The 20257-nt window shown below is 41.4% G+C and overlaps 1 protein-coding gene across 9 annotated transcripts in view; it reads left to right on the forward strand.

Moving 5' to 3' along the window:
* Window positions 1-20257, forward strand: part of TTLL5 (tubulin tyrosine ligase like 5) — a 332702-nt gene that overhangs the window by 57740 nt on the left and 254705 nt on the right. For all 9 annotated transcript variants that reach the window (XM_028496210.2, XM_055088626.1, XM_028496209.2 and 6 more), the window contains exons 10-12: window positions 8219-8320; window positions 10138-10229; window positions 11002-11109. In XM_028496210.2, coding sequence (XP_028352011.1) covers window positions 8219-8320; window positions 10138-10229; window positions 11002-11109 — 302 coding nt within the window. The remainder of the gene's footprint in view (window positions 1-8218; window positions 8321-10137; window positions 10230-11001; window positions 11110-20257) is intronic.

Consider the following 20257-nt stretch of genomic DNA (forward strand, 5'->3'; position numbering starts at 1 on the left):
CCCCGCCATGTGGGATCTTCCCGGCCCGGGGCACGACCCCGTGTCCCTTGCATCGGCAGGCGAACTCTCAACCACTGCGCCACCAGGGAAGCCCTTAATTATTTTTTGGACTAAAATTTTTTGATGCATCGTGTGACTAGAGTCAGAGGATGAGAACAGTTGACTAGATTCTACCTGGTTGAGCTATGTCTTCCTTTCACCGCTAGGTGGCAGTGACAGCATTTATAAGCGTGGTCACATTCTTAACGAAGATTTGTGTTTGAACCATGAGAACACTGAAGGCCACGGAAGCTCCCTAGTTCTAGCGTCTGGTTCCTTGAAAATTGAGGAGGGAGAAAACTAAAATATTTCTCAGTTTTTAGGTAAAGGGCTGAACCAGGTATCTGGGCACAAACTACTAATCTAATCAGATTTTCATTGGAAAGAAGTTTTCTGTAGTGTTTTTAGACACATGTGCTCTCATATTTTGAAGTATAGGGATAAAAGCTGAGTTTCCATATTATCTAGAACAAAAAGAAGGTGAAATAAGGCCCCTTACTTCTGCTCAGGTGTATAAGATGCTGAGGATTTTCCATTTTGTAATATGAGATGTCTGAGCTTTCCCTCCTGAGTATTATGAGCTTCTTCACCCTTCTTCCACTCATCCTCACCCAGCTTGTCTCCTGTACCCTTCTCGGGAACCGATTATGTCCTGCCATGAACTGGACTTCTTCTTTTTTTTTTTTTTTTTTTTTTTTTTTTGCGGTACGCGGGCCTCTCACTGTTGTGGCCTCTCCCGTTGTGGGGCACAGGACCCGGACGCGCAGGCTCAGCGGCCATGGCTCACGGGCCCAGCCGCTCCGCGGCATGTGGGATCTTCCTGGACCGGGGCACGAACCCGTGTCCCCTGCATCGGCAGGCGGATTCTCAACCACTGCGCCACCAGGGAAGCCCTGGACTTCTTGAGTAGGGAAAAGACCTCAAGTTTATGCTTACTGTGTCTCAAGGATATCATAGCAATGTGTTTTGCAAATTATTCCAAAGGTATTTCACCCACAATATTAATAGCCCTTGCTATTGGTAAAATTCGGCATTGTTTTAAAGCCTCAATGGCTCAGATGCAAAATGAGAACAATACTAATATTTATTATAGAACTTACTACCGATGTCCTAGTGCTTTGGCTATTGGGTGTGTGTTAGAAGTCAGAACCCACTGAATTGAGTAACTCTTCTCTTGCCTCCAGCAGGAACTGAGTATATATATTTATATATTTTTTAAATGGATGCTGTTTCTTAGAATAATTTGGAAAACAAATTTGTAAAAATTTGGATTAAACTGAACCAAAAGAAAAAGAATTTTCAGGGCTTTGGCTATTTTACGTAAAAGTATAGGCGAATGCAAAAGCTTTACGGTAAGTAGTACATTATGACAGGCTATTAGCTAGTCCTGCAAGGGTGCATTGCTCTGCACAATAACTTCCATGGGCCTAAGTCCCTGTGTCTTAACCACTGTGTATCTTGGCACTCATCTCCTGCTTTTTAATCCTCAGAAGCCATTCGACTGTGTCATTACTTTCAACAATAGTCTACAGCATCTCCAGATCTGCAGCCTCTAGTAATCTTGGGTCACGTTTGTTTTAAATAGACATTACTGAAGATAAGCAGTTTGGGATGAGATCACTAGACCATTTTACTTTGAGGCTCAAAAAGGAAAACCATAATCTTTCCTAAAGAGACAGAACTGGTGGCAGTGTAATTGGTTTCCTTCTTCAGAAAAGAAGGGTCTTATCCCTTATTACTTCTGTTTGGGGCCTCAAAATTCATGTTTAATGACAGAAAGATTAAGTTCATTTCATAAGACGGTTCTGTGAAGTAAGAATTTTGTGTAAATTCTTTACCTTCTTAAATTTACTAAAGAAAAAGACCCTAAATAGTTTCTTTCTAGATTAATCATTTCAGTTGTCCTTGCTTTATTAACATAGGAAGTAGAAAGACTCTCATTATTTTCTTATACGTGGGCACAATATTGAGGCGTTTTAAAAAATTGTCTTGGTGTTTGAGTCCAGTGTTTTGCCCCTTCCTACTTTTTGAGTTTCACGGGTATGTTACTGTTTTATACCAGCAGGGGGCACTCAAGTTTCCAGAGAGGGGTGCTTTTCTTTACCAAAATGGTGTAGGGTTTTTTTCCTGACAGAGGTGGAATCCAAAAAGACTTTGTTCTGGATTTTACAGTTTTAGGTGGATCCAGTATGTGGTCTAACTGATTTGACGAGGCCCTTTTTGAGACAAAGCTAATAGCCAAATTTTCACTGAAACAGGAAAAATAAAAAGTTGAAAAAAAATTAAAACAAAATTGAGTTGAAAACCAAATGTGCTATCATATCACAGACCCAAAGATAGGTAGCACTGTCAGCTGCCGGGAAATGAAAGTGCCCGTCCAGGGAACTGGGAGGGCTCCATCCACACGATGGATTGGGAAGATGGGACACTGAGAAGGCCCGGGTCAGGGACCGCCTCTCTTCTGCTCAGCCATATTATTCAGTGGAAATTCAGAAAAAAATCCCAAAGCATTTGTAATGCCTCTGCCTTCCTCCCCACCCCCAGTTACTTCTTCAGTAGCCTTCCTTGCTAATTAACACTGGCTCTGCAGGGATATTTACCTTTTCTCTGCTGGATTCCTGTGGTTTTGAAAGAATTCAGGTACTTGCCGGTTGCCAAGGAATTCAGATTACCTCACAGGCTGCACACTGTCCAGAATCTGCCATAGCAGCAAGAGGGGGAAGAGACACCAACAAGGGGAAGAAAACCCTCTCCAGTGCTCATTGTCACCCTCCCTGGCAGGCCCTTGCTGTTTGTGAAGTTTGAGTCATTTCTGGCTCTGAAGACCAGGGGATCAGGCTGGTAATCCCCTCCCAGACGGCTCCGCAGGGCGCTGCCTAGTCACTGCAGCACTTTGGCAGTCTCCTGGCCGCAGCTGGTTGACAGCAGATCAGAGAGCTCTTGGGCCTCTTGTTCTCTTCCATAAGATTTTTCTGGGTTAGGCCAGGATGAAGCCCAGTGGCTCCTGGCAAGGCTGCCTGAGGTGCTGTCTCTTCATCCTCCAGGCCTTTCTGGCGCTGAATGGTTACACCTGCTGAAAGATAACACATGTGCCACAGCCAGGGTCTCCTGAGAGTTGGCCTCCCCTTTGTACATTTGTAGTGAATGTTTGTTAGAATATGTAGCTATCAAGGCGGTGTTGGGGGGTTCGGTTTAACTGTCCTACATCTAGACTCTCTATAACTCTGACTATGGTGTCGTATTCATAGAAGAACAAAGTAGCTTAAGAACGGGGGAAGAGAGTTCCAAAGACCCGACTAACTCTGTGCTTTCCTTCTTGTTTGAGTTCCATGTTGGTATAGTTCCTGAACAAGCAACTCAGCTGTAGTTTCGATTAGTGCTTATCAGATACCTACTATATGTCTAACATTGAAACCCTTCTTTCACATACACACTCAAGAGATTGAGACAAATTATTATCACTGTATTGATTCTCACTGAGAAACATTAGAAAGCAAAAAGGAAATGTAGTTTTTGATTTAAGAATTTGTCAGAATAAAGGTAATCTATATATTTTTACTCTGGCAAAAAAAGAGAGAAAAGAGCATATAGTTCTCTGTTCATGATAGGTGGTGAAATAGAGCTCAGGGTTTCAAATTTACAAAGAAAGTAAGACCTCCCCCCCATTCCTTTTTTCTTTTTTCTTTTTTTTTTTTTTTTTTTTTTTTTTTGTTTAAAGGTCAAGGCTATGAAATTCTGTCATGAGAGCTTTTCCTAAATCTTGATTTCATTAAGAGGGAGGTTCAAGACTTAATTCATCATGTAAATTTCAGTATGTGTTAGGAGCACTGTTTGCAAACTTGATTGTGGGCTACCTAGTAGAGAATTACCTCTTTTAGGTGTTTCTAATAAAGAAATTGTGTTGATGCTTTCAGACCTAAATAGGGTGAAATTTGATATGTGAATATCTAAATCACAAGTCACAAACTTAAATGCTTACAAGGACATTCACTGAAAAGGTTGGCCCAGTGGAGACTGGAGAACCGGAGATCACATGTCCCACCTAAAGGGAATTTACTATTCATTGGCAGCAAGTCATTGATATGTGGTAGTGCTGTGGTCTGAATGCTACCTGCCAAGTTCATATGTGGAAATCCTAACCCCCAAGGTGATGGTATTAGGAGATGGGGACTTTGGGAGGTGATTAGGTCATGAGGGTGGAGCCCTCATGAATATGATTAGTGCCCTTTAATATAAGAGGCCCTGGAGGGATTCTTCACCCCTTCCACCCTATGAGGACACAGCAGGAAGGTGCTGTCTGCCTGCCTGCATCTTGACCTTGGACTTCCAGCCAACAGAAATAAATTTCTGTTATTTGTAAGCTTCGCAGTTTATGCAGTTTATAGTATTTTGTTATGGCAGCCTGAATGGACCAAGACAGGTGGTATTGTCAGATCTTCTGGTTTTTTAAGGGAGGCTGAAACATCTAGATTTTTATTGAGAAACTTTTGTTTTTAGACTTTTAATTTTGAAACCATTTCAAAGTTATGGGAAAGCTGTAAAAATAGTATGAAGAACTGCCTTTTAACTTTCCTCTAGAGACCACAGTCAAATTTGGCCAACTGTCCTGATAATGTTCTTTATAACAGAAAGCTCCAAATCCAGGATCACATGTTATATTTAGTTGTCAAGTCTCTTTAGTCTCCTTTGATCTGGAACATTTACTCTGTCTTTTCTTGACTTTCATGACTTTAGCATTTTTTAAGATTTAGGCCGGTCATTTTGTAGAATGGCCCTCAATTTGTGTTTGTCTGATATTTTTTCATAATTAGACTGAGGTTATGTATTTTTGGCCAGAATGTCACAGAAGTGATGCCATGTTCTCATTGCATTAAATCCGATGGTACATGATAACTATTTAGTGGTGTTTGAGCACTTAAGACAATGTCTGGCACATTTCTCCACTGTAAATTTACTTTGTTTTCCCCTCTGTAATTAATAAATATCTTATGAAGAGATACCTTGAGACCATGTAAAATCTCATTCTTCATCTCACTTTCACCCAACAATTTTAATATTCATTGATGTTTCTTGCCTGACTGAATTATTACTATGATGGTTGTGGAATAATGATTTTCTAATCCCATCATTCCTTTTACTTTTATTATTTGGCATTTTACTCGCAGGAAGAGTTTTCTCTCCATCCTGTTCATTTATTCATTTGTTTATATACACCAATGTGGACTTAAGGATTCCTGTGTTATTTAATGGGTTGTAATCCTTTACTATCATGATTTATTTTGATGCTCAAATTGTCCCAGATTTGGCCAGTGGGAGCCCCTTTAAGCTGACTTTTGTGTCCTTCTGACATGTCCCCTCATTCTTTGAGCACAAGATATTTCAGGCTCATCTTCTTTCTCTGTCCCAGCCTGGAATCAACTATTTTCTCCAAGGAGCAGTGGTTGCTTTTAATGGAGGATAGTATTTAGACATACAGATCCAGGTGCTAGATATGCTCATTGTTCTGGGGTGTCTCTGCTGTCAGGTCCTTGCAATGGACATACCTAGGAAATATGTGTATAGATATACGTACATGTACACATACATACACGTTTACATTTATATATCTGTATCTCTATATTGAAAATCAGCAGTTCATACGAATACCTCCAATTCTAGCTCAAAACTACATCATTCATTCTAGCTTTTTCCCTTTCCATATTTTTTATCTTTTTTCCAACAGTGAGAAATCTGACTTCTATTATCTTCAACATATTTATTTACTCAGGTCCCTCGTATGTAGCCAGTCACTACCCCATTCAGATGCCCTCCTTGTGTGGACTTTGACACTTGTGGGGACACCACCCTGCTTAGATAACCTCCTTGTACTGCCTCTGGGCTGCCTTCCCATCCTGTCCACCATCTTCCTCACATGGGCCCTGGCTGCCACTGGGCTTCAGGAAGGAAGGTCTGAATTTTAAATGCTGGCCAAGTTATTCAAGTTTAAACACAAAAAACAACCTTTGAAGGTTAATCAGAACTTGATTAGTAGGCCAGATCTAAGACTAATGGGACCTCTGATCTAGAAAATAAGAAGAAAATTTTGGAAAATGGTGATCAGAGATGAATGTGGTTTGTTTAATCCAGATTTTAGTGAGAACCATAAGCTCTTCCTGGGTTAGGAGGAAAGCTGAGCATATACACCTGCCTTTCCTCTACATGGTCTTCTACATTCCTTGTTCAGCTGACTGAAATAAAGAGTGTAGCACTTTTGCCCTTTTGGGTAACTTTTCCACTGAGCTTAGTTTTTTGTTTCTGTTTTCTCTAATTCTTACTTTTTCTTATACTTAGAAGAACTGTAACATTAATAATCTTGTCCTTCCTGAGTTTCAGAATATAAATGTCCCAGCTAAAAGGAAGACTAGGAAGAAGAAAACTTATTTTTTTAGAGATGCAGTCCTATTGAAAAAAGGAGGATAGGAATGACAGATGTATTGGGTACCAGTTTACAGTTAACTGCCAGGCCTTTGCCAGTCTTTTCATGTTGTTGACCAAATTAGATCAGGTACTTGTATTTAGAAGCAAAGAAAAACCTCTTTCTCTGAAGCAGAACCTTTTCCCTCCCTCTAAATCATTATTTTGGGGGAGAGATGGCAGGTGGTATGTCACTGTGAGGTAATGTCTGGTTGAGGCAGGCAGCCTCTGTGAGGCCTGCATGGGCCCCCTTCGCATTTCACAAGAATTCAGAGAATGACTATTTCCCGCTTGATTGGAGGATCTCTGACGAAGGAAGATTGGGATGTATAGGTAAGGTTTACTCACCACGGAGTGACATGGGTGAAGTTAAGTGATAACTGCCGGAAGTTTCTGGAAAATCTGAGGTCCTTCTCATGCATAGACGTAATGCTCATCAGACTCTTGCCCCTTAGCCGTACATGCCTGGTCAACATTTTCTCTTTGTCCACATCCTTCTTCCTGGCCTCAGGTTTATTTTAGTTTTGGGGTTTTTTCTTTTTGGTTTGTTTTTTTATTTTTCCTTTTTCCACTCTTCTTTCTTTGGCTCTTGTAGAGTTCTAGTACAGGGAATTAGGGAGCAGAGATAGTGGGTGAGTGAGAAGAAATAGAGGAGAAGAAAAATTTTAAATGCTGCCCTTCAGTGTGGTAAAAATTCACGTTGACTTCATAGTCTGAGTAAGCACGTGTAAATAATTTGTAAATCATGTGAAAATAAACTTGTGGCCTTCCAGGATTTTTTTTTCACACACTTGGTTGTGCCTCTGGGGAAAACCACTTTAGTGAAGGGTGATACGGTTAGAGTGGTATGTAAACAGGGGGTGATATTTACCATATCCATTCGACTCGAGTGTACTTTTGTTGATGCTGAGCATCACTGGAAAGTTTTCTCTTTCCTTGGCTACTTCCTTCAGAGGCACATATATTTTATACTTTGGTCTTCTTTTGACAACAGTCCAGGATATCAAATTGCTGCTCTGTTTTCAGTGGGCTCCGTGTTTAATCCCTCTTTTTGCCGTCATTCCAAATTCAGGAATTAATCCACTCTAGCCTCATACTTATGCTGTTCTGCAGACTTAGGCTTTGTATGCTGTTAATGCTGCCATTATTGTTTTCTTAATTTTAGAGATCAGTTCTGTTTTTTCCTATGGATGTGAGTTCTAAGTCTTTATATTATTATGCTGTCCTTTTGTTCTTTTTGCATAATATTTTCCGTAGAATGCTTTTAGTACCAGGCACTGTGTAGGCACTCAGGTGTTTCTTGACACGCTAATGTGCCATCATCCACAGCATCCTATACACAGTTTCCTTGATTGTGAATAACTTTGTTTTCATTTGTCATCTTTCCTATCCGTCTAAGGTTCTGTATCAAAAAAGCAGCATCTCGTCGTTAAGAACATGGGTTTTGGAGTCAGTGTGATTTGGGGGCAAGTTACTTAATCTTCCAGATCATATTTTAATGTTCATATCTGTTTTAAAAATTAGACCTAATGGTACCTCCTTCAATGAATTGCGTTAGTGATTGAATTAAATGTGATATTGTACATGAAACACTTAGCGTGGGGGTTGGCACTTAATAAGCACTCAGTATTTGAGGAGGATGCCACCTCCCTGTATTAATATCTCATTGATCCTGTACTTTATCGAAGCCCCGTTCCTGACATTTAACCTGTGTCTTTTCTATCAGGTTTGCCACCGTACGATATGACCAAGGAGCCAAGAATATTCGGAACCAGTTCATGCACCTGACCAATTACAGTGTGAATAAGAAGAGTGGAGACTATGTCAGGTACTGGCTGCGCCTGAGCCAGGAGCCAGGGAAGTCGGTCTCCGAGGCAGGCGTTGGAGAAGTGCAAAGTCAACTTGTTGCACTGGAGGAAAACTTTACGCTCATATCCGTGTAACTTAGAGCTATTGGAGTCATTTCACGTAGTTTTGAGGCTTACCTGCTACGGCTTCTCTATTGCTTGCCCACCTACAATGTCCCCTTTCTCCACCAAAATATGCCTTCCTTCCCAAGTTTCGTCTGCCTCATTGTCAAGTTCCCTCAGTTGACTTAGAGGTAGGAATTTTATAGGCATATGGAACTTTTTCGAAGTCAAGAAATTAGGTCATTTCAGCACTTGGCAAAATGTATCAAAAGCTTCAAAAATGCTTGTGCCCTTTGACCCAGCAATTCTATTTCTAGGAGCTTAACCTTAAGAAATAAAGGACTTATACACAAGATTAGAAACAAGAACGTTCATCACTGTACATTGTCAGGTGGAAAAGGCAAGTTACCACACAGTACATGCAATTTAATTTCTTTTTTGAATATGTAGGATAACTAAAGCTGTTTCCCGCCCCCCCTCTGAGGGGGTGTGGGAGAGAGAAGAAAACTAGAAGCATATATCTTAAAATGTTAGCAGTCCTTAACTATAATGAATGGGATTTGGGGTGGGGGATGTCTGTCTTCTTCTCTGTACTTTTATGTTATTTCCTAAGTTTTTCTAAAAGAAACACTTTTATGATCGGGGGAAAAAACGTTAGGAATAAATTAAATAAAAAAAGAAATGAGGCCATCTCAGAAAAAGATTCAGTGGAATGGAGTACCAGCCCAGCTGTGTGGAAATATTCTTTCTGCTCTGTTTTCTTTCATCCTGATAATTTTGCCAGAAACTGGAAAAATAAAAAAGAAACCCAAACAGTTACTTTCTACTCAGACTAAAAATAGGTGCCTAGAAGGTCCAAGGAAAAAAAGAAAGGAATCTGGATGTGATGGCATAGTTGCCGAAGCTATATAGATTTCATTGAGTGTCCTGTGACCGGTGTTAGGAATTGGTTGAAGATGCAATATCCTGCACTTTGGAAGATGAGCAAAGATGCAACTGGTGGGTTGCGGGGTGGTGATAGGGAATAAGGGGGCAGCTGTAAAATACAGGTTTCAGATCGCAAGACACTTCCAACAATCTGGGAATGTGCCCTGTTTGCCACTTTGTTGCTGTAGCGGTGGTGTACTTCATTACTTCTATTGTTGCTCTAGTGCATTCTCCCTTGGGTGATACCTCAAAAGGTATCCAAAAAAGCCATGTCTATCACTAGACAGAAGGGAGCTTGCTTCAGATGCCAGCGCCGTTCTGTCCAGGGTTAACTCATTAAAATGCTGCGCTAGGTTAGCTTACTAGCCCATCTAGACTCAGTTCTGGTCTGAAAATGGCATTAGAGGCCGGTTTGTGGGCTCACGTGACATTTACCTCAAAGGCAAGGTTAGTATCCCCAAGCATCTCAGTCTGTTAATATTTTGTAACCATTCTTAAATTTGTTTACATTCTTTCACAAATTTCTTCTACTGGTTCATGATGCATAATTGTTTGGTTAAGGAGGAATTTGCCTTCCTTTCCCCTACCCTCCTCGTTAAGGCAAGTTATATGCATTTTCATTTCAATGGAAGAAACTGGTACAAAGGCGTATATGACGAAAAGGACCAAGAAAAAGTGGGTGAGTGGAAGTCAGCAAAGGGAATATTTTTCTAAAGACCGATAAGGAAAGAAGGCTATTTGTAAAAAATCTTGTTTCTAGAGCCAGGCCTAGTTGCATATGTGACATTGATCCATGAATTTGTTTTAGTTGTGATGATCCGGAAGTGGAGGATTATGGGAACAAATGGAGCATGAGTGCTATGCTTAGGTATCTGAAACAAGAAGGCAGAGATACAACTGGTGAGTACCAGGGCTTTTTCCTTTTTGACTTCTCTTGTTCGTATAACTGTACTAGTATCTCTAACCAGGAGTCATTCTCTCGAATTCTAATAGTGTTGCTGAGATGTCTGATGGGATCGTTGTTCTTGGTGTTAATTTTTCCTGCCCTTTACAAGATGGAGAACAACAGGCTTACTTACCGTGGCTCCCCACATCCCTTCTCTTGTTTCTAGTTTGGAGGACAGCTTTTTCCTTTAGTTTTTAGTGAATTTATCCTTCTTGAATGATGAACTGCTTACTAAAATACGGTCGGCTTTTTACGTAACAAATTGTCTATCTCCATATTGGCCCTGAGTTCACATTTTCCTAAGGCAATCTCTTTCATTCCTGTTGATGAATTGGAGAATGGACAGTGTCAAGTTTGAGTACAAAGGCTTGGAATCAAAATGGACACTGTCGCTGAGCCTTGAGCAGAATGGGAAGCAGTGTGCCAAAAGGCCTATCTCAGTCCACAGAGGGAAGGGTGAGAGGAGGAGAGTGAGAAGCAGGGAAGGCTCCTTTTCCAGTCTGTGTCTGCCTCTTGTCATAGGAGACCACTTGAGTACATCCCCCAGCACCTCCATTCTTGCCTGTGTCCCTCTGTTCACAGACATGCCTTCTCCTGGAGCACCCATTTGCAAGACAGCCGCACGGAGACTTCTTTGAATGAGCACATATGCTGTTATAATTATATTGCGTTCTGGAATCCAGTCCTAATTCATGCATTATAGTGTTTTTTTTTTTTCTTTTGTAGCGTTGATGGCCCATGTAGAAGACCTGATCATTAAGACTATAATCTCTGCTGAACTAGCTATTGCCACAGCCTGTAAAACTTTTGTTCCTCATCGCAGCAGTTGTTTTGGTAAGGAGACTCAAGAAGCCTAACATATTTCGTGAAAAGTGGCTTGGGAAGTTGGGATGGGATACTGGGGTAGAGAGGCTTAGTGATTCTACAAGCGTAAAAGGTATGTGGTGGACTTTTATTTCTTTCTAAAGTCACGTAGCGTATGAAGAGGCCAGTGGTGAACTTAGTTGGAGGTCCCCTGAGGACTAACTAGCTTTTCGGTTTGGGAAGCAGGGATTGTAACTAAAGTGTGGGTCTCTTTGTCAGAGCGCAATCAGAAAAAGTCTGCAACGGACTGTACAGGAATCCAGCTCTAACAAATATATTCCAGAGCTCTTTGGCAGCCAGACTGGGAACTGTTCCAAGAAGCTCTGGCTGGTACCAGTATGTGCTTTCTCCCATTTTCCAATGGCTCCTCCTTTTTGTTTTAGTCTTCTTTCTAGTGGGTTCCCCACCCCCACCCCTTCTTTCTTCCCTTCCTCTTCCTCCTCCCCTTCTCTTCTCTCCCACTCCTAATTCCCTATTTGCACAGAGAAGGAGTAAGAAGCATATCACAACTACTGGACCAGGAAGCCTGTTGCTCACTGACCCGCTAGTTGTGACTGTAGCACCCGAGGGTGCCTGCCCCCGTTTGCTCTCTGTGTGGATGTGAGTCCTTAGTGATTGCTGGTATGCATGTCTGTGCAGTCACACAGGCTTTCAGCAGGTGGCAGGCTGTGTTAGTAAAACACAGTAGGGTCTTTGATGGGGGGATAATTAAAGGAATACAGTAGAAGGCAGCGTAACAGAGAAGTAAAGAACATCGGCTGTAGAGCCTGACAGACTTAGTTTGAGACCCATTTGTACCCCTTATTAGTTTTCTGATTTTCAGCAAGTTACTCTAATCCTGTTTCCTCAACTATAAAATGGCAGTAATGATGGTACCTACCCTCTAAGAGTACCTTGAAGGGCAAATGAGATGACGTACGCAAAGCACTATTTGTATTCCATAAAAAAAAACTTTAAAATTATTTTTATAATTGACATTATAATTCTTTTTTTTTTTTTTGCGGTACGCGGGCCTCTCACTCTTGCGGCCTCTCCCGTTGCGGAGCACAGGCTCCGGACGCGCAGGCTCAGCGGCCATGGCTCACGGGCCCAGCCGCTCCGCGGCATGTGGGATCCTCCCGGACCAGGGCACGAACCCGCGTCCTCTGCATCGGCAGGCGGACTCTCAACCACTGCGCCACCAGGGAAACCCTAGACATTATAATTCTTGATCTCTTTAATAGAGTATCATAACAGCCTGTACTTGAGGGGCACTAAACAAAGGGAAGTGTTGAGACTCTGAATAGAAGTGGTAGATAAACCAGGACCTAAAATTGTACAGGCAAAGAAGAGGTTATGATATGTGTATATCTTCTTAAAATGCAAATATGTTCATGTCTTCTAAAACCCTTAAATGGCTCCCTAGGCTTAACTTGTAAATAGAAACTTGATAGGACTTCAGAGCTTCTAAGGATCTGACCCCAGCTGACTTTTCTAGAATTCCATTTCCCCTCCTACACCTTAGAATCCAGTGGTGCCACTGAGGACTCCATGCCTTTGTGCCTCTCTGTAGGTCCTGCAGTCCAGCTAGACTCTGCCCCTGTCTGCCCTACACACTCCTCTTTATATTCTGAGACTCAGCTTGACGTCTCCTCCAGGAATGCTTGCCTAACAAAGTACCCTGTTGCGTCTCCTCTCTCCTGCTGTTCTGTACTTGTTCCATTATGTTCTCTTCCTACCAGTAGTCACTGAGCTTATTGTCTTGAATTCTTAGTAGGCATTGTGTCTCCCCTTCCACTCTCACCCTGTTTCTGCTGAACCAAACCTTTTATCATCTCTGTGGACCTCCCAGCTGTTTTCCTAACCCTTTGCCTTTGCACCTGCTTTATCATGTGCCTGAAATATCTTTCTCATGTTACTTTACCTAAAAGATAACTGACATCTTTTCGAGATAAAGTCAAGTATCAATTCTTCGGTGACGTTTTCCCTAAGTCTTCCCCTCAGAGTTAGCCACCTCGACCCCAGCACACTCTTCAGTCTCCAGCGACCCCTGCATGTCCTTAAGTTCCTGTTTACGTGTCTGTCTCCCCCACTGGACTGGAAGCTCCTTGAAGACAGCAACAGCGTCTCCCTTGTTTTTGCGCCTTCTGTGCATAGCAGCATTTTTTGCTGTTGAAGGATGTCCGGGAAATGTTTGTTGAATGAATGATTGGTCTTGCTTTAATTGCCTTTTGGTGGCCTGACAGTAGGCTTCCCAATGGATCTGGTGTGGTAAGGGCCGGGGGCTCTTAGAATTATTGCTGACTTTTTGAGGAGGGGGTGTGGGAAATATGACTCCAACTGCAAAAACCTTATTAGATTAAAAAAAAATGAAACATTTCTTTTCTACATCTACTTGGCTCTTCTGTGAGAGTAAGTTTCTAGTAGCCCTTAATGTAAAAATCTCTGTTCTGGAAATCATCACAAGCTCTTCTGAATGTTTCCTTTTCTATTTTATTTCATTACCAGATTGCCTTTTGGAAGCTTAAGAATTTCTTGACCTTAATGGCATTAGAAGTTCTGATGCGAGAGAAGCAGTGACTTTCTCTGACTCAGTGAAATGCCCCCTAAGACTATTTCATCAGCCGTGGGTCTCCAGCCCCCTCCCTGCTTGTGTTCAGTTTTAAGAAACTGAGTGCATCTGGAGTTTTTTAAACTGTTGGCTATCTTCTTGGCTTTTGTGGTTCTAATTCCACTTCCTGTCAGCCCTGGGATTTTGTGTGCTTCATTAACTTCCCCCCATCAGAAATGATTTTGTATACGTGTGTCTATTTGTGTGAATCTCTTTGCCTCCCACTGGTTCCCAGCCTCCCCTGGGGTTTCAGTTACAAGGAATAATCTGGGTTTTTTCTTTTATTTTTCATTTGTTTTAGAGTAAACAGGAATTGAGAACTTCCCAGAAGAATTTGGCTTGAACAGAGCATTGGTGTTTTAGAGGAAGCTAACAGTCTGGTGATGGGGTTCACTGTATTCTTTTGGTTGTTGTTTCTGCCTTTCCACATTATATGGCTCTTTGCCAGAAGCCTTCCATTAGTATCTAAGTGTTTCTGGCCTATGATTTCTTTCCCACCCTGCCACCTGTAGCGTCCAGCTATGTTTCCAGGTACGGTCAATATTCCCATTCCTTTGTTTATTTATGTAGTTAACTTTTCTCAGTTCCTGCTGTGTTCAAGGTGTAGATTATGAGTTTGTTCCTCTCAAACCAAATTTTACATGGGATGATATATACAAATACCTGCATTGTATTAATAGCATTTAAATGTAGGCTTAGGAACCCTCACAAACTACCAGAAACTTAGCCATTTGATGCTGTTTAATAGATTTGTACATCTGGAAAGGACCTCAGAGAATAATTAATCCATGTAAAGAAATTGAGGCCCTGGGAAATTAAGACCTTTGCCTCAGGTTCTAGAGCTAGTGAGTGGGAGAACTCAGATGAAAGAGACTCAGCTTGAAGAAAGGGGGTCAGAAGATGGGTTTTGGCAATCGAGTCATCTTGGTCATAAGACTCTTGATCAGTAGAATTGTTGATGCCTCTCCCAATTAAACAATCTTTGACAGTCTAATTTTTACTGCCTTCAGAATTCTGAAAAGGTGGTACCATGTGAAATATATGCTTAAACAGCAACTCTTTAAACAGGGTTGCTTAGGAAATTGGCACTGTGAGATAACTGGCTATGAGAGCAGCTTTTTTTTTTTTTTTTTTTTTTGAACAGTTGGAGAAGAACAGCCAAAAACAGGCTGTTAGCTGTCCTTTAAAGATGCTACTGCTGACAGTGGTTTCATCTATGTGTGTGAGGATGGCTGAAGTGACAGGCTATGACCATGGTGCTCTCTAGCCTGAGAGCGTATGAACCAGCTGTCCTGCCACTTGTAGACTTGATCAGACTGGCCTTGTTTAGGTAAGACCAGTGCCATCTTTGTTCAGGACAAACCGTGCTCAGTATACCGTGTTATGTTGGATGGATGCTGGTCTGGCCTTTTGTTGGTATTGTTTAAGACCATTTCACAGGGTAAGCTGACATCCTTAAAATGAGGGTGTCCGTAAATATCTGTTGGAGGAATGGAAGTAGGCAGCATACATTTTCTAATGGAAACTACTTGACCAACAAGAAAAATAATGAAAGTCATCAAACAGTTCACTTTTTGAGATAATTTTCTTTTCTGGCTTATCTCATGCTCCTGTTTAGATGGGAAGTTTACTGTAGAAGGGACTTAGAAGAAAGTACCTACTGTTTGTCAGGCACACTTCATTGGTTATTTCCTTTAGTCCTCTTAAGAGTTTTGTTGGTGTTTATTACTCATGTTTTATAGACAAGGAAGAAAGATTCAGAGAGGTTAAATCCTTTGTCCCAGGTCATGCTGTTAATACATGGCAAAGCCAAGTGTGAGAGCCAGGCCTCTCTGGCTCATTTTCCACCCCCATGAAGACAAGCTCTGATGTGCCCAGCCCTTTCGGGCGCGCCCCACACCCTGGATTCTCCTTCTGCTCTCCTGTAACTAGATCCCAGGAAAAATGATGTCATCCTTTCTAGCAGATCAGGCCTAAAAAAGGGTACTCTTTCTGCTCTAATCAGCAGCACCTAGTTCTAGATATTCCTCTCAAATCTACCTTTGCATATGGTAGCCAGATACCATATTGATTTATTGGACGAGTTAAGAAATTGGCTCTGGGCTTTTTCTTTTATTTAGTTCATTTTCCTGTGGGATTTTGATCTGTTTCTTTTCCAAATTTTCCTTCTGGACCCCAGATAAAGACTTCCTCCTTAGGTTTTCAACTCCAATCCACAGCCGAGGTGAAAAGAATTTCCTTTATACGATAGCATTTGACTGACAGCAAGAACTGGCTAATGTCAGCACTTTCCAATTTCAGGGATTACAGCTTCAGCTGGAACTTTATTTCTGGGGAGGGCTAGTGGGTTGATTCCAAAACTAGTGGTGTGACATGTTTAGTAATCTCTTAGGACTTGGATGCATTGTTATTTCCCTATCAAATCTTTTTTTCCTCCCTTTCTAGACCATCTTTTATTAAGTTTTTCCTTAATATGTCTTCATATGTAAAAATCTTAATGAGAATTTCTCTTATTTTCTTTATGATTGGTGGCTTTATTATGAGTATTAAGTCTTGCAGTGAGGGTCATTTTGGGGAAGTAGCTGCAAATTATTTTGTCTTTCTCAAAAATTGTAGTGTTTTACATTAAAATTTTTTTTAATTAAAAAAATTTTTTTCTTCTTCTCTCTTTTTTTTTTTTTCTATCAGTATTTTCTTGATTGCTTCCTCTGTGCTTTGTATAGTGCAGACTGTTTGCTATAGAGCAGTGCATGAGACATGGCCCCTGCCCTCAGGTAGTGGGGAGAACCAGGCATGAAATGACACAGGATAGCACAAGTAGCAGAGTGACTCAGTGCTCTTGGAATTCACCAGGAGTTACCAGCTATGCCTAGAGGAGCCAGGGAAGGCCATTCCTAGCAGAGGGAATATGACATGCAAAATACAGTGTCATGACAGGATGTGGCGTGTTCTGAAATGGAAAGTTCAGTGTGACTAGATGTAGCCTGAGTTGGATGAGGTGATGAGTGATAAGGTTATGGAAGTAGTTTGGGGACCGATTGTAAAGGACTGGCACGTTTAAATTTATCCTGCAGACAATGGACAGCCACCAGAGTTGTTTGAGCAGTGGAGCAACAGGATTATTATTTTTCCTTTAACTTTTATCATGACTTGACCCAAAGCTTGGTGTGGCAGAATTATAACACAGGGAATACTGTACAACATTATTAGAAGTGACTAATTTAAAATCCTCCAGGAACCAACCTGACGTCAGCGTCTGTTGCTGGGCCAATTCACTGCCTGTCTCTCTATCTGACTGTTAGGTGTGTGTCTTAGAAAGGTAATTCTGATGGCCACGTGGAGGATGGACTACAGTGGGGAGAGACTAGTGCTAGGGAAATGATTTGGTGGTAGGAGGTACCCAGTGATAATATACACCTAGTCATGTGACCCAGCGCTCCCACTCATAGGTATTTACCCAAGAAAAATTAAACCATATGTTCACACAAATACCTTTACACGAATGTTTATAGCAGTTTTATTCATAATCGCCTAACATTGGAAGCAGCCCAAATGTCTATCCTCTGTTGAACAGATAAGCAAATTGTGGTCCATAAAATGGAATACTACTGAGCAGTAAAAGGAATGAATTACACTACTGATATGTGTGACGACATAGATAAATCTCAAACGCACAATGCTAAGTGAAAGAAGCCACTCTCAGAAGGCTACATACCGTGGGAGTCCATTGATTTGACTTTCTGGAAAAGGCAAAAATCAGATCAGTGATTGCTGGTGGATGGGGAGTGAGGATTGACTGCAGCGTGACAAAGGGAATATTTGCGATAGAATTGTTCTGCATATTGACTGTGATGGCAGTTAAATAACTATACGTTTGTCAAAACTCATCAAACTTTAGAAGGGTAACCTTTATGTAAATTATACCTCAGTAAACCTATCTTAAAACGAAAAATAATGATAGATGGATGAACCTCAAAAACATGCTAAATGAGAGAAGCCAGACTCAAAAGAGTATGTGCTTCCATTTATATGAAACTCTAGAATAGGCAAAAATGATCTATGGGATAAGAAATAAGAATAGTAGTCGTCTGGGGGTGTGGCGGCAGGGAGCAGGGTATGTGCCAGGAAGGGGCACGAGGGATCTTTCTGGGGTGATGGAAATGTTCTGCGTGTGTTGATATGAGTGTGGGTTACATGGATGTATCAAGACTCATCAAATAGTACACTTAAGGTCTGTCCATTTCATTAAATATACAAATTTTACCTCAAAAGGGAATATAGAAGAAAGGCTGGATTAAAGAGAAACAAAGAGAGAAAGAGATCTGGTAACGTGATGGATTTGGGAGGTGGTAAAGAGAGTGTTTCTAGCTTTGGAGACTAGCGCTTGGGGTTTTCGAAGATGTAGAATAATGGGAAGCCAAACAGGTTTTGGGAGGAGATAACGAGCTGTGTTTTGTTGAGTGTTAAGTACCTGTGGGATATCCTAGTGAAGATGTCTGCAAGGCATTTGGAATTATGGATTTGGTGTCCAGGAGACACTTGACTAAAGATATAGATTTGAATGTCATCATCATAATGTTAATTGCAGCCATGAGAATACATGCGATCACCCGAGAAGAGAAGTAGAACTGAGAAGGAAAGAGACCTGAGGATGCTACCCTGAGCAAGCCTACCAGTGACTAGCTGGGCAGAAGAGAAGGAATGAAAGAAGGAGAGAAAGGAGGAGGACAATCAGAAGAGAGCAGTGTCCTGGAACCAAGGGAGAGGAAAGTTCCAATAAGTAAGGGTTGCCAACAGTTTCAGATACTTGGGCTTAAAGCAGCAAGGTGGTCTTTGGGGATCACAGTGAGAATAGTCAATTATTAAAGAGTGGCAGCGGAAGCAAATTGTTATGGGCCAGGGAGTCAGTAGGCATTAAGAAAGTTAGATTGCTTTTTCAAGATGCTGCTTGAGGGCTTCCCTGGTGGCGCAGTGGTTAAGAATCCGCCTACCAGTGCAGGGGACCTCGGGTCGAGCCCTGGTCCAGGAGGATCCCACGTGCCGCCGAGCAACTAAGTCCATGTGCCACAGCAACTGAGCCTGCTCTCTAGAACCCGCGAGCCACAACTACTGAAGTCTGTGCACCTAGAGCCCATGCTGCACGACGGGAGAGGCCACCACAATGAGAAGCCCGCGCACCACAGCGAAGAGTAGCCCCTGCTCACCGCAACTAGAGAAAGCCCGCACGCAGCAGTGAAGACCCAACGCAGCCAAAAATAAAATAATTTTTTTTTAAAAAGACGCTGCTTGAAAGAAATAGGGGGGTAAGGGCGCTAATGTAAAATACGAGGTGGAGTCAGGCTTCTTACCATTCACTAGTCACATTTTCAAGTTTGTTTTGATTTGGCTGGGGGCTGAAGGAAATATATCTCACCAAGGAAAATTTTCTCGAGGAAACATTGTTGAATAAGGTGGTAGCAACAGTCCTTTAAAAATACTTGCTTTTCTGTCACGATGAAGACAACGCAGAGGAACAAAGAAAGTAGCTCTCAGAACTGGAAAAGCCTAGCTTGCCTACACCTTTTAATGACAGGAACACTGGTGTATCTCATCCTGGATACTGAATTTTTGAAATTGTAGACACTGCTGCTAAAACACACAACATTAAAAGGTGAGGAAATTTAATATTCTCAGTACAACCTATAGATACTTTTTACCATTACCGTTTAAAATCTTTAATGTCCTCAGAAAAGACCAATCATAAGTTAAAAGGGTCATTATAAGGACTCTAGTAGCCTGCCAAGGACCCAAATGCTTTTGACTAAACTGAGTTGATTGTTGTAAGAGATAAACCTGATACAAATGCTCTCTTTTTTACCCCAGTCCTCTCCCCCAGTTCCCACCTCTCAGGTGAGCTGGGCTTTGCGCTGTGTTGCAGTGCTATCACATACCCCACCCTCAAGTGATGGTAGATCCAAGCCTGGTGCATGTACAGATGTTAGTTAGATTCAAAGCTGATTTTGAGATCGTTTAGCCCTGGTGGGATTTATTCACCTGAGTGAAAATTAAGTTGCACTCTAAAGGGTGTTTTCTCTCTCTGGGTTGTTTTTTTGTTTTTGTTTTTTCCTTTCCCCTTACTTTCCACATTATTGGTTCTCAGCCTTTCAGCTTAGATTCTTGGAATCTGCCTCTTAACTGGGGAGACAGTAAAGTAAATGTGTCGGTTGCTTATTGTGAGGTGTTTAAATAATGGGTCTTATTGATTGTTTTTCTGATTTCAATTTGTGTTCATTTGTGGCTGATTCTGCAAATCTGATCAATATGTGCACCAGTCATTATTCTCACCCCATTCCTTACGCTATTATTATTATTAATAATATTACCACTTTATGAAATAATTGAATCCTGTGCTTCAGCTTTTAAAAACTGAAGAGAATGTTATTTTTCTTGAATCAGACTCATTATACTTTCTCTGCTTGTGTAATTTTAATTTGTAGTTTTTGGATTTGTAGTTTTTGTAATTAGGTTTTTCCTTTTAAATGCCTTTAC

The sequence above is a fragment of the Physeter macrocephalus genome, chromosome 11, assembly GCF_002837175.3.
Source record: "Physeter macrocephalus isolate SW-GA chromosome 11, ASM283717v5, whole genome shotgun sequence".
NCBI lineage: Eukaryota > Metazoa > Chordata > Mammalia > Artiodactyla > Physeteridae > Physeter > Physeter macrocephalus.